This window comes from Somniosus microcephalus, chromosome 1 (genome assembly GCF_052327205.1).
Source record: "Somniosus microcephalus isolate GS21.2 chromosome 1, FLI_Smic_1.0, whole genome shotgun sequence".
Taxonomy (NCBI): Eukaryota; Metazoa; Chordata; class Chondrichthyes; order Squaliformes; family Somniosidae; genus Somniosus; species Somniosus microcephalus.
Window position 1 is genome coordinate 220,268,666 of NC_140987.1, and position 12,473 is coordinate 220,281,138.

Sequence of the window (12,473 nt, forward strand, 5' to 3'; positions counted from 1 at the left end):
AGTGGGCGGAATCCGCATTGCGACTCTGGGAGGAGCTCTTCGGCCACTGGGAGAAGGCAATTGAGGAGGATTCTTGCAATGACTTTCCCTGTGGCAGACAGCAGGGAAACTCGTCTGTAATTACCGCAATCGGACTTGTCACCTTTCTTGAAGATGGTCACAATTACGGCGTCTCTGGGATCCCCTGGCATGCTCTCCTCCTTCCAGATAAGAGAAATTAGTTCATGAATTCGCGCCAGTAATGCTTCTCTGCCATGCTTTAGTGCCTCGGCAGGGATTCCATCTGCTCCTGAGGCCGCCTTGTTCTTCAGTTGTCTGATGGCCTTTTCAACCTCATGCCGGGCTGGGGTGCTGAGATGGTGGTGGGTAGCATGCTGCGGGATGGAGCTGAGAACACTCATGCCGAAAACAAAGTTGTGGTTGAGATCTTCGAAGTGCTCCTTCCAGCGGGCACGGACTGCCTCTCTGTCCTTGATGAGTACCTCTCCGTTCTTGGCCTGCAGTGGGGTAGGGCCTTGGGTGCTTAGGCCGTAGGCAGTCTTGACTGCGCTAAAGAATCCACGCACGTCGTGGTTGTCAGCTAGCTACTGGATCTCCTGCGCTTTCTCCACCCACCATCTGTTCTTTAGGTCACGAGTTTTTTGTTGGATCTCGGCCTTCAGGCTTCTGTAGAGATGCTTTCTTGCTCTCGAGTTCTGTTGCTGTTTCCAGATCAGGAATGCCTTGCGCTTGCGGCTTATTATCTCCTGGAGCTCCTGGTCGTTCTCGTCGAACCAGTCTTGGTGTTTCCTGGTCGAGTGACCGAGCGTCTCTTCACAGGTGCTGATTATGGAGGCCTTGCGTGCAGACCAGGCGCTGTGGACACTCTGTCTGCAACACTGAGTCGTCAGGTTGTTTGAGAGGCGCAGGCTGAATAGGGCTTTCTTAGCGGGGTCTTTGCTCCAGCGTTAATTTTCCTGCGGCATTGTTTCTGTTGCCGCCGCTGTTTTGGGGCTACATTGATGGAGATGACAGAGCGGATTAGGCGGTGGTCTGTCCAGCAGTCATCCGCTCCTGTCGTGGCGCAGGTGATGCGGACGTCCTTGCCGTCCCTTGCTCGGACGATGACGTAGTCCAGCAGATGCCAGTGCTTGGAGTGAGGGTGCTGCCATGAAGCCTTGTACTTGTCTCTCCGACAGAACAAGGTGTTGGTTATGACAAGGCCATGTTCTAAGCACTTCGACAGGAGGAGGGTACCGTTGGAGTTGGCTTGCTTTACCCCCTCTCTGCCGATCACATCTCCCCAGAGGTCTGTCCTTTCCAACTCTGGCGTTAAAGTCGCCAAGGAGGATCAGCTTGTTGCCCGTTGGGACTCGGGACAGGGATTTTTCGAGGCTGGAGTAGAATTCCTCTTTGGTCTCAATGTTGGGGCGTTCGCACTGATGACCGTAGCGCACTGGTTCCGGGCTAGGGTGAGCTGAAGAGTCATGAGGCTCTCATTTATACCGCTAGGGGAGTCTCTTGAGACGCCCAACCAATTCATTTTTTATGGCGAAGCCTACCCCATGGAGGCGGCGTTCTTCAGGTTTGCCTTTCCAGAAGAGGGTGTAACCACCGCCTTGCTCTTTGAGCTGGCTTTCCCATGCCCAGTGAGTCTTACTTAGGGCGGCGATGTCAATGTCGAAACGTCTGAGCTCCCAGGCAACGATAGCAGTACGGCGTTCCAGTCTGTTACTGTTGGGGTTGTCCATGAGGGTCCTGACGTTCCAGGTCCCGAACTTCATTTTAAAGGGTGGGAGATGCCTGTGCGTGAATTCTTTTAACGTGGGGTGGCCGTTGCACACCAGCTACCACACGGGCTTGACCGAGCAAGGTCTTGGTCCAAGACGATTATGTAAAGTATTACATAACTGTTGAAGAATGGGCAGCATAGTATACAATGAATGGAGTTTATTTTTTTTTAATGTTTACATTATTCTTTGGATGTGGCAAGGCTGCATTTGTTGCTCATCCCTAGTTGACCTGAGAGAGTGCTGATTACGGTTTTAAAAAGGACTTGAATTTATATAGCGCCTTTCACAACCACGGGATATCCCAAAGCGCTTTACAGCCAATGAAGTACTTTCTTGAAGTGTAATCACTGTTGTAGGAAATGTGGCAGCCAATTTACGCACAGCAAGCTCCCACAAACAGCCATGTGATAATGACCAGATAATCTGCTTTAGTGATGCTGGCTGAGGGATAAATATTGTTTGTTTTGAGAGCTAAAAATAGTTTTATACAACTATTGCTTGCTAGACTACATCAGAGGACACTTGCGAGTCAATCACATTGGTATGGGGTTGGAATTACATATAGGCCAGACTGGGTAAAGACGGCAGGTTTCCTTCCCTGAAGGACATTCTGTTTTGACGACAATCCGACAGCTTCATGGTCAATTTTACTGATACCAGGGTTTTATTTTCAGACTGCCATGATGGGATTTGAGTTCATGTACCCTGTTGAATTAGCATGGGGATATTTAGAAAAGGACTTGGGAGTTAGTGTAGTTGCATCACTTCAATAGCCAGAGAATATGGTGATTAAAGAAAGCCAGAAAGGATACACTTTAGATAGTTTCCGCTTTGGGCACAATCTGTTCTGAGCGCAAATTGCACTCAAAACTGCGCTAGTTTTAATAAGTGTATTTTTGTTCAAGTATCCGCTCAATCATTTGCATGTCGTCAAATGTAAAATCTTCCATGAACCAGCGCAATCAGGCAGCATTTCAGAACGTAATTTAAAGAAATTTCATTCAAAAATATTCCTTGATATATTTAAGTGGTAACCTGCAATGTTCTGTGTTCTGCGCAGCCTGTTTTAATGCGCAGTCCCTTTAAATTTCTGCGCATGCACGGTATTTACAATGCAAAAGCCAGTGCGCGGGACCTTTCCATTGCCGCGCAGCTTAGAGAGAACATTGGTAACCTGGTGCAGTTTTATTCATCCAGCTAAAAATACGCTCATCACAAAATAAGCATTTTTAATCAGCATCCAGTCCACCATCTGTGAGTAACCCAATTATAAATAACTGAAAATGACTCAAAAACTATACAGAACCATTTGCTGTACTAATTACATTGCTGTACAGTAGTCAGTTTCTTAATTTTTAAAAATTTACTAATAGCTTTTAAAATGTGCTGCTTAGAGTCCTGGTGCCCAAGAAACATTAATTTTAAGAGCCTTACAAGGCCCACAATTAGCAAACTCGCTGGTGATTAATTCAATCTGGGAACATGGCCAGTTTTGTGGGCGGGGCCAGCTTCGAGTGCAATGTATTTTAAACCAATGCAAAAGATTCTATTTGCACTGAATGTAATTTATGCTTGAACTTCCTAAATTTTGCACTGGTTTGGGTGAACTGTACTGCAAAAAACCAGTGCAACCTTGCAGAAACTCCTGACAACTGTGTTCAGTTTTTGTAACCATGTTGCATCGAGGATATAGTTGTATTAGAAGGAGCATATAAAAGAGCCATGACACTGCCTTTATACTTTGATGATCAGTGATTAGGAAATACTAAAGCTCAAATAAAAACATACAATGTTGGGAATGCACAACTGATCTGTCAACATCTGTGGAAATAAAGATAGGCAAAGTTTCAGTTGTGGCTTCTTTATCATATCCTATAATATAAAATGACAAGGACTAAAATAAATACGTCTTTGTGGAGGAGCCAGAAGAGACTTGGTGTACTTTAGTATAATCCCCTTAAAGGTGCAGTCCCCGGCTGCACTATAATACAATTAAAACTGATTGTTACCTTTACAGTGTGTGTTTGCCTTTATCCTGCGTGGTGACGTCATGACGCCGATCACGTGACCGCCAGTGGCGCGAAGAACGTGGGGACGTCATGACGTCAGCTTAGAGAACTTTCCAGCAGTCTTCGACTACCTGGCATCTTGAACGAACGTGTTTTGATTTCCTCCTTGTAACATCCAGCAAACTTCGTTGTTATTAAATTCCAGTCTTTTAATCCATCGAGTTGAGCTGAATTATTTAGTTAGGAACCTCCGTTCCTACATTGGTGACCCCGATCTCATCGAACAAACTTTGAAGAGAATTCAACATGAGCACAAATGCCGTCGCCCTCAAATTGCCTCAGTTCTGGGAGCAGCAACCAGAAGCTTGGTTCCTACAGACGGAAGCACAGTTTCACCTGCGGGCGATTGTAGCGGATTCGACCCGTTATTTTTACGTGGTCTCCGCTCTCGACAGCGCCACAGCCTCGAGGGTCATTGGCCTACTGAGCAGTCCACCAGACGAGGTCAAGTATGAGGCTCTCAAAGCTCGTTTACTGCAAATATTTGGCCTTAACAAATCAGAGCGCGCGCACGCAGGCTCATTGCCATGCCAGGCATCGGGGACTCAAAGCCTTCGGAATTAATGAGCCAAATGCTCACCCTACTTGGTTCGGAAGACCAATGTTTTTTATTCCGAGAACTTTTCCTCTGCCAGCTACCTGACGCGGTGCAGACGGCCTTGGCCAGCTCTGAGATCACCGACTGTTAAGCTCGCGGCAGAGGCAGACAACATTTTTGCAGTCTCACAGCAGTGCTGTGCAGCCACGAGGCACCCTTCTGCGCATGCGAAGCCCAGCCCTCCAGCAGGCTGGTGCACGTACCACGCCCGTTTTGGCACCAAAGCTCGATGCTGCAAGCCTCCCTGCAGTTTCTCCCCCAAAAAAAATCCTTCAGCAAGCCATTGCCCTTCGAAAAGGACGACAAGCTCTGAAAAGCACGTTCAATTTACCATGGCGGTCGGTTCAACGGGGAAATTACTTTGTTACGGATTCCACAACGGGGAGGTGATTCCTCTGTGACACTGGGTCCCAGTGCAGCATTTTGCCAGCTTCCAGGCTGGATCTACAATCCAGCGACCGCGGCCCTGCACTCGAGGCAGCCAATGGCACGGCGATTCGCACTTTTGGGAAACAGACGGTTACCGTTACTTTCGGCGGTCAGCAGTTCCTCTGGCAATTTATCACTGCCAGTGTGTCACAGGCCATACTAGGGGCCGACTTCTTTTGTGCAAATGGTTTTCTAGTCGACGTCAAAAACTGCTGCCTTATTCAAGCGTCCACTTACCATGCGGTGCCCTGCCACCGCAGCACTGCCGTGTCCTGGTCGGTCGCCTGTGCAGTACCAGTTCAAGACTGGTTTACACGCCTACTCAGCAAGTTTCCAGAGCTCACCCGGCCTATCTTCTCAGCAGCAGTCACGAAACATGGTGTGGCACACCATTTCACCACGAATGGATCACCGGTTTACGCCCGGGCGCGCAGGTTAGAACTCAGCAAACTCGCGGCGACTAAAGCCGAATTCCAAACAATGGAGCGCCTCGGGATCGTCCGACGCTCCGACAGTCCTTGGTCCTCTCCACTGCATATCGTCCCCAAACCAGGTGGAGGGTGGCGGCCTTGCGGTGACTACAGACGACTAAACGATGCCACGACTCCTGACCGGTATCCCATACCTCATATCCAGGATTTCTCCACACATTTGGCTGGAAACTCAATATTTTCAAAGGTGGATCTCGTCTGGGGGAATCACCAGGTTCCTGTGTACCCCCAAGATGTTCCCAAGACGGCGGCCATCACACGTTTTGGCCTTTTCGAATTTCTCAATGCCCTTCGGGTTAAAAAATGCAGCGCAAGCTTTCCAGCGGCTCATGGACTCTGTTTTACGGGATTTGCCTTTCCTTTTCGTATATCTGGATGATATACTCGTCGCTAGCAAGAACCCCAAGGAACACTTGTTACATCTACGCCAGCTCTTCACTCGGTTAAGCCAGCATGGCCTCATTGTCAACCCAGCCAAATGCCAACTCGGTCTCGCCAGCATCGATTTCCTGGGGCACAGGATAACATCGGATGGCGCCGTTCCACTAGCCACCAAGGTCGAGGCTGTTGCAGCTTTTCCACGTCCCCTCGCTGTTAAGTCCTTGCAGGAATTCCTGGGGATGGTTAATTTTTACCATCGTTTTGTCCCCAAGGCAACCACTGTATGAAGCACTGAAAGGGAAATCTGGCAAAGACCTCATCAACTGGACTCCCCAGATGGGCCAGGCCTTCCTAGATACCAAAGCAGCACTGGCAGATGCAACCATGCTGGCACACCCTATTCCAGGTGCAACCATCGCTCTCACGACGGATGCTTCGGACTCCGCCATTGGAGCGGTGCAGGAGCAGTGGGTAGACGGGACTTGGCAGCCGCTGGCCTTTTTCAGCCGCCAACTACGCAAGAACGAACGTGAGTACAGCACGTTCGATAGGGAGTTGCTCGCCCTGTTTTTGGCTATTCGACATTTTCGCTTTCTGCTAGGAACGCCCGTTCACTGCGTTTGTGGACCACAAACCACTCACGTTTGCCATGGCAAAAACATCTGAACCTTGGTCAGCGCGGCAACAGCGCCACCTCACCTTCATTTCGGAATTCACCACCGATCTGCGACACGTCTCAGGCAAGGACAATCTCGTGGCCGATTGCGCCTCCCGCGCTCCTGTCCTGGCAGTTAACCTGGGCGTCGATTTTGCTGGCTTAGCGGAAGAGCAGTTGGCTGACCCCGAAGTTCAAGCGTACCAGACCACGCCTTCCAGTTGGCAAGTCGTTGACGTTCAGTTCCACTCAGCAGGAACCACCCTTTTGTGCGACACATCCATGGGAATGCCTTGTCCCATAGTGCCGGTTGAGTGGCACAAGAAAGTCTTTCGGGCGATACATGGGTTGTCGCACCCAGGGATGCGAGCTTCGCAACGTCTCATGTCCCGCAAGTTCGTGTGGAAGGGCATGCACTTAGATGTCCGAGATTGGACAAACAATTGTATTGATTGTCAAAAAGCGAAAGTCAACCGGCATGCTTTGGCTGAGTTTCCAGTGCCAGAGCAACGGTTTGACCACGTGCACGTGGATCCTCTCCCCGGTTCACGGGGTTTCACACATCTCCTCACAATAGTGGACCGCACCACCAGGTGGCCAGAGGCGATTCCGTTGGTCGCTACCACTCCAGCTGATATTGCCAGGGCATTCCTGTCGTCGTGGGTGGCTCACTTCGGCGTCCCATCCGAGATATCATTGAACCGAGGTCCACAATTCACTTCTGAATTATGGAACGCCGTTGCACACGGCTTAGGTACCAAGCTACACCGTACCACCGCCTACCATCCGCAGGCAAATGGCCTGTGCGAAAGGTTCCATCGGTCGCTGAAGGCATCCCTTCGTGCCAGCCTGCATGGATCCAACTGGGTAGACAGATTGCCTTGGGTGATGCTAGGGCTAAGGACAGCTCCCAAGGAAGACCTTCAGTCTTCATCAGCTGAGTTAGTTTACGGGCAAACCTCGAGGGTCCCTGGTGACTTCCGGCCTCCGCATACAGAACCGTGGTCTGCAACTCCGCAGCTTATCCAGCATTGCGAGGCGGCCAAGAACTTCCTGCCCATTCTGACCTCGCATCATGGTTTAGAGGCCTCACGTTCCTGCGGACCTCATGTCCGCCGATTATGTCTTCATCAGGCATGACGCGCACAGAGACCCACTTAAACCACCATACGCCGGCCCATTTCGTGTCGTATCTGCTGGTGAGAAATATTTCACCGTCTCCATCGACCGTCTGAAGGCCGCTCACCTCGATCACACTGAAACAATAGTGCCTGCCCAGCCACCTCGCCGAGGACGACCGCCGTTGCATGCCGATTCATCATTACAACAGCCAGCCGTTAAACCGCCTACAGATGCCTCACCGTCATTTTCGCAGTCAGACACTGCGTTCGCTGCACCTGATGCCGCAACAACCACAGCCAGGCTCCATGCTTTCTCCCAACGTTCCACTTCTGCCGCCTGAGGGTCGTCAACGCTCAGAGAACCATCAAGCCCCCTGTTCGTTTGACACTGGCCATTAACGGGGATTCTGTGGGGGGGGGGGGGGGCGCCTGTGGAGGAGCCACAAGAGACTGTGTACTTTAGTATAATCCCAATTGTATTATAGTGCAGCCGGGGACTGCACCTTTTAAACTGATTATTACCTTTACAGTGTGTGTTTGCCTTTATCCTGCGTGGTGACATCATGACGTCGGCTTAGAGAACTTTCCAGCAGTCTTCGACTACCTGGCATCTTGAACGAACGTGTTTTGATTTCCTCCTTGTAACATCCAGCAAACTTCGTTATTAAATTCCAGTCTTTTAATCCATCGAGTTGAGCTGAATTATTTAGTTAGGAACCTCCGTTCCTACATCTTAATGATTGGGAGAAAAGATCTTGGCAGGGAGAAAGAAACCAGAAAAGGACTTTTACCTAGAAACTGTTCAGTAAGTAAATGGGACAGGTGGTGGGGGAAAACAAACCAGCTACCTACTACAGAATCCAAATTAACAAAAATAAGGGAGGAAGAGTGTCTACTGGTGATGGACTTAATGGTTTGGGGGTTATTCAGTAAACCAGAGAGCAATTGAGATGCCCAGTTCCCATATGCTTGCATTTTGAAGTATAATGAGGCTAACAAAGTCTGTTGCAGTACTGCCTGGATCAAGTATAATGAGGCTAACAAAGTCTGTTGCAGTACTGCCTGGATCAAGGAACTGTTGAGCAGGAGAATTGCTATGAGTTGGACAAAGAGGAATTAAAATGTTAAGTAACTTTGGTGGCACTTATATTTTTGTACAAAACATTACACAAAATGGACAATGTATTGATGTAGCTTGCTGTTCTTTTGTGTTGCATTTCAATAAATGAGTTACTTGGCAGGGTAGGATACATTAGTAAAATATGGCTTAATATCCTTAACTTTATGTAACCCCTGAACTGTTGCCATTGTATACCTGGCCTGATATGTCCCCAACTTGACATATAACGACTGAGAAACTTCCCCACTACTGATGTTTAACTGATTTAACACTTTCTAACTTAAGTTGTGGCTCATCGGGCACTGGATGTCAGACAAGCAGGCTGCCTACTCGGAGGCAGTGGACAGGTTGTACCCTCAGACCTCTACAACACTCTTCTGTGAAAACTGGCAATGTACTCGTTTTGTATCTGACATCCCTTCATCCTCAGCAAGACTTACTTTTCATCTCCAATCAGCCTTCCTCTATTTTACAGGTTTATAAAATTCTTTACTATTTCCCTGTTATGCTAGTTTTCCGATGTATTTTCTCAGCCTTTCTACTCGTTACTTCCTCACTATACTTAATTTGATTTTTCTATTGTATTGGCCTCAAATTTGTCATTTTAATTACTCCGCCAAGGAATTCCAGTTTTTATTACTGTATTCCCCACCGTAAGGAAGTGTAAGTCTACTTTCGTCAGCTCCTGTTTGAATGTTTTCCATGGTGGGGATGGTTTCTTGCCATTCTGCCTTCAGGTATAGGGTATGAACCTTGTTTGCATCTGCCCCCCACCTCACCCCGTGTGCCCAAAGATGGCTGTACCCGAATGACAAGATTGGATCTATGTTCAGAACAGTGGCAATGAAAGAAAATGTAAATTGGCCCAACTGTGTGATGATTTAAGAGGGATAGTTGTAAGGAAATTGACCTTGTGAAATGCAGCAGGTGAGGACTGAATAAAATCAGTTGGAAGTGATATTCTGGAACCGTATTAGATTAGCAGAGGGCTATGGAGAAATCTTACTTTTTCTTCCTGCATATTTTGCCACACCTGATTATCTGTTGAAGTGTTTTTTAAATTGACTCTCCTACTAAGGCCACAACTTCGTGAGCTAGATTTTCCTGCTCTGATGAAGCTAGCTTGGCGCTTCATATGCCAGGAGGAGGACCAGGAAATACATTTACCTATCTTTACTGTAACTGATGGCTAAATGAAATAATGGTGAAGCAGTACCACTGTATCAACAATCTTAATCATACATGTAAGAAGGAAGAACCCTCATCTGTTGCAATTTAATTTTAATACAAGTATTTCTCAGCCTACACCTAGCACAGATCAGAAAATATATACACAACATTTAGATTTTTGCCTTGCGTGCCCTGCACTACTTGGAAAACATTAAGTACAGACTAAATATTAAAGTTTAGATTGATTAATGATCAACACATCCTATACAGAAGAGAAATACAACATTTAAGAAATTGGAAACCAATTTTTTACAAAAATGTATTTAATGAACAGTTGCACACTGTAAAAGCATGCTATAATATTTATGCTATACTGGTATTTGCTTTGAATCAGCTTTTCATTAGCAAAAAAAAGTTTGTACAATTTAAATACAACATCTCACAGTAGTCACAATTTAGATTTAGTTTCAAGCATATGAACAGTCTCAGGGCTGAGTCTAAATATATTGTTCCAATAGGTAGTGCACAGTACTGGAGCCCACCAGAAGCCAGTTACAATTACATCTATTTATAGAGGAAATTAACAGAGAAAATAGGTTAGGTATTCATCCATTAGTGATGTTTTCTCTGTGCAGCAGATTTCAGTTGTATGCATTTTGCAGAGAGCAGTGTAAGTTGGACCTTTCATCAATTGACTTGACATGTCCTGCAATCTAAGGCAGTGTTGTCCTTTCTGATTAGTAAAGAGAATTAGAGACAGAGTCATTGGGCATGTGATCACCCTACACGTGTACTTTAAAACACTCTGTCCGTTTGTTGGTAAAATGGTAAGCGGTAAAGCAGAGTGTGCGAGTATTTTTTGATCGGTGAGAACTTTACTGCTGTTCATTAACCTTAACCAAGGAAGTAGTTTTAATACACTAATTTTAACGTGCATACTGTATGTGATGCATTTTTCTTAAGTTTTAGCCAAATGCATTTTTTTTGGACAACATTACTCTACATCCACTATGAAGTGATCCACCATTATCAAGCACTCTAGGTAGTAGCATTGCAGAAAACAAAAGGGAACCCCCCCCCCCCCACCACAAACTGGCTGGAAGATTTGAGTCAACAATCCCCCCTCGACTACAATTTCAAACATCTTGTAGGAAAGTTGGCATAAGAATTACTTAGTGATACTTAAAATCACTGCAATAAAAGAATTTCTAAGATTAATTAAAAAAGGGTAGAGTGCACCTTGGCAGAAGTGGGTGATCTAGAAAGGGCCTACATAAGGGGAAGTGTTCACCCTTCCCCAGCACATAAACAGGATATTGAAATATTTTTACCTGTAAAGTAGATATAGTTTTAACTATAAAATACCACTTTAAAAAGGAGTCCACAGCCTAAAGGGATTGATTCACAATGGTTCAGACTGATGGCTCTTGACAAATTCTGCTACATGTGCAAGCCTTGATACATAATGGGTAGATTGTTAGATGGAATGATTTGCACTTGAGTAGTTCCAAGAAATTGCCATATAGTGAAATAAAGTAAAAATATTAAAGCACCCAATTATGGATGAATGCATAACATTAATGGACAAAAGCAACATTCAGCAATGTCAAAGGTTGAAAGGACATACACTAGGAAGTAATTTTCTTAAATATTTCAAGCACACATACACTAGGATCTGTAGCTGGCAGGTTATACCAAAATGTACACTGAAATTTCCTCAATTACCATATGGTGGAATGAAAAATCCAGCGTAAACAATTAGGGCCCTGAGGAAGGCTCCAACCTTGCACCATATTCCTTCTTAAAGAGCCTCTTTATGCACATTAGGCTCAGTTTGTTTATGAAAATGCAATGTGAAAGTTTTTTAATGCAAATCATTGAATGCATCTTCATGGTATCAGTCAGACTCGGAGGAAAAATGTATTTTTAAATGGCATAAAACAGCAGAAATAGAACTCTGGGTCTGTGCCTAAACTTTCAGCCCGTTCAGAGCTGGTGTAAATTCAGGAAATACATGAAGTGCACTTTAACATGGGACAGAATTAAGTTAACGAGCAGCAGAGGGCTTCAGCAGAAGTTTCACTGTGTAAAAGATTGCTGCGATTTGAACGCAGTGTAAAAACTAGGATTGCCTTGATTTTTGTGCCATACATCCATCATGCTCAGGAAATTCCAGGCCAAATAGTGGCAGAATATATCATGTTTGGTAGTTTCCAACCATCCAGCTGCTATGACCAGCAGGATACTTCAGGTAGGTGATTGATATTAAGATGGCTGGTTAAAGATCAGTGTTTGCTCAAGATGCAGTAGTATTAACTGCAAGAGTGGGGGAAAAGTTTGTTAGTACTGGAATTTTGGCACTAATTTCTAAATGATTAGTGTTGCCTTTGTTGAAAAATGCTTTGACTTCTACACTGACAATACTTGAAACTGTAAATTTGTTTTTGGCAAAAAGCTATCAATGACACCCAAATCCAGTCTGTACTGAATGAATAGGGGTAGACTGGATGAAGTGTTCTAAATGTTAAACTGTTAAAATATACTGCATTCTGACTTTAGCATCATTATGTACTTAATATATTGGCACTATAACTAACTCTTCCCTATTTCCTGAATTTCTCCAGAGAAGACACTGCATGAAGCGAACAATTGCATTTTTCAAAAACT

At 45.8% G+C, this 12,473-nt stretch overlaps 1 protein-coding gene across 1 annotated transcript in view; it reads right to left on the reverse strand.

The window, feature by feature from the left end:
• Positions 1-9,902: 9,902 nt before the first annotated feature.
• hmgcra (3-hydroxy-3-methylglutaryl-CoA reductase a) overlaps positions 9,903-12,473 on the reverse strand; it is a 40,350-nt gene continuing 37,779 nt past the window's right edge. The window contains exon 20 of the mRNA XM_085990485.1: positions 9,903-10,539. Within this exon, the coding sequence (XP_085846611.1) occupies positions 10,494-10,539 (46 nt within the window). The 3' untranslated portion in view covers positions 9,903-10,493. The remainder of the gene's footprint in view (positions 10,540-12,473) is intronic.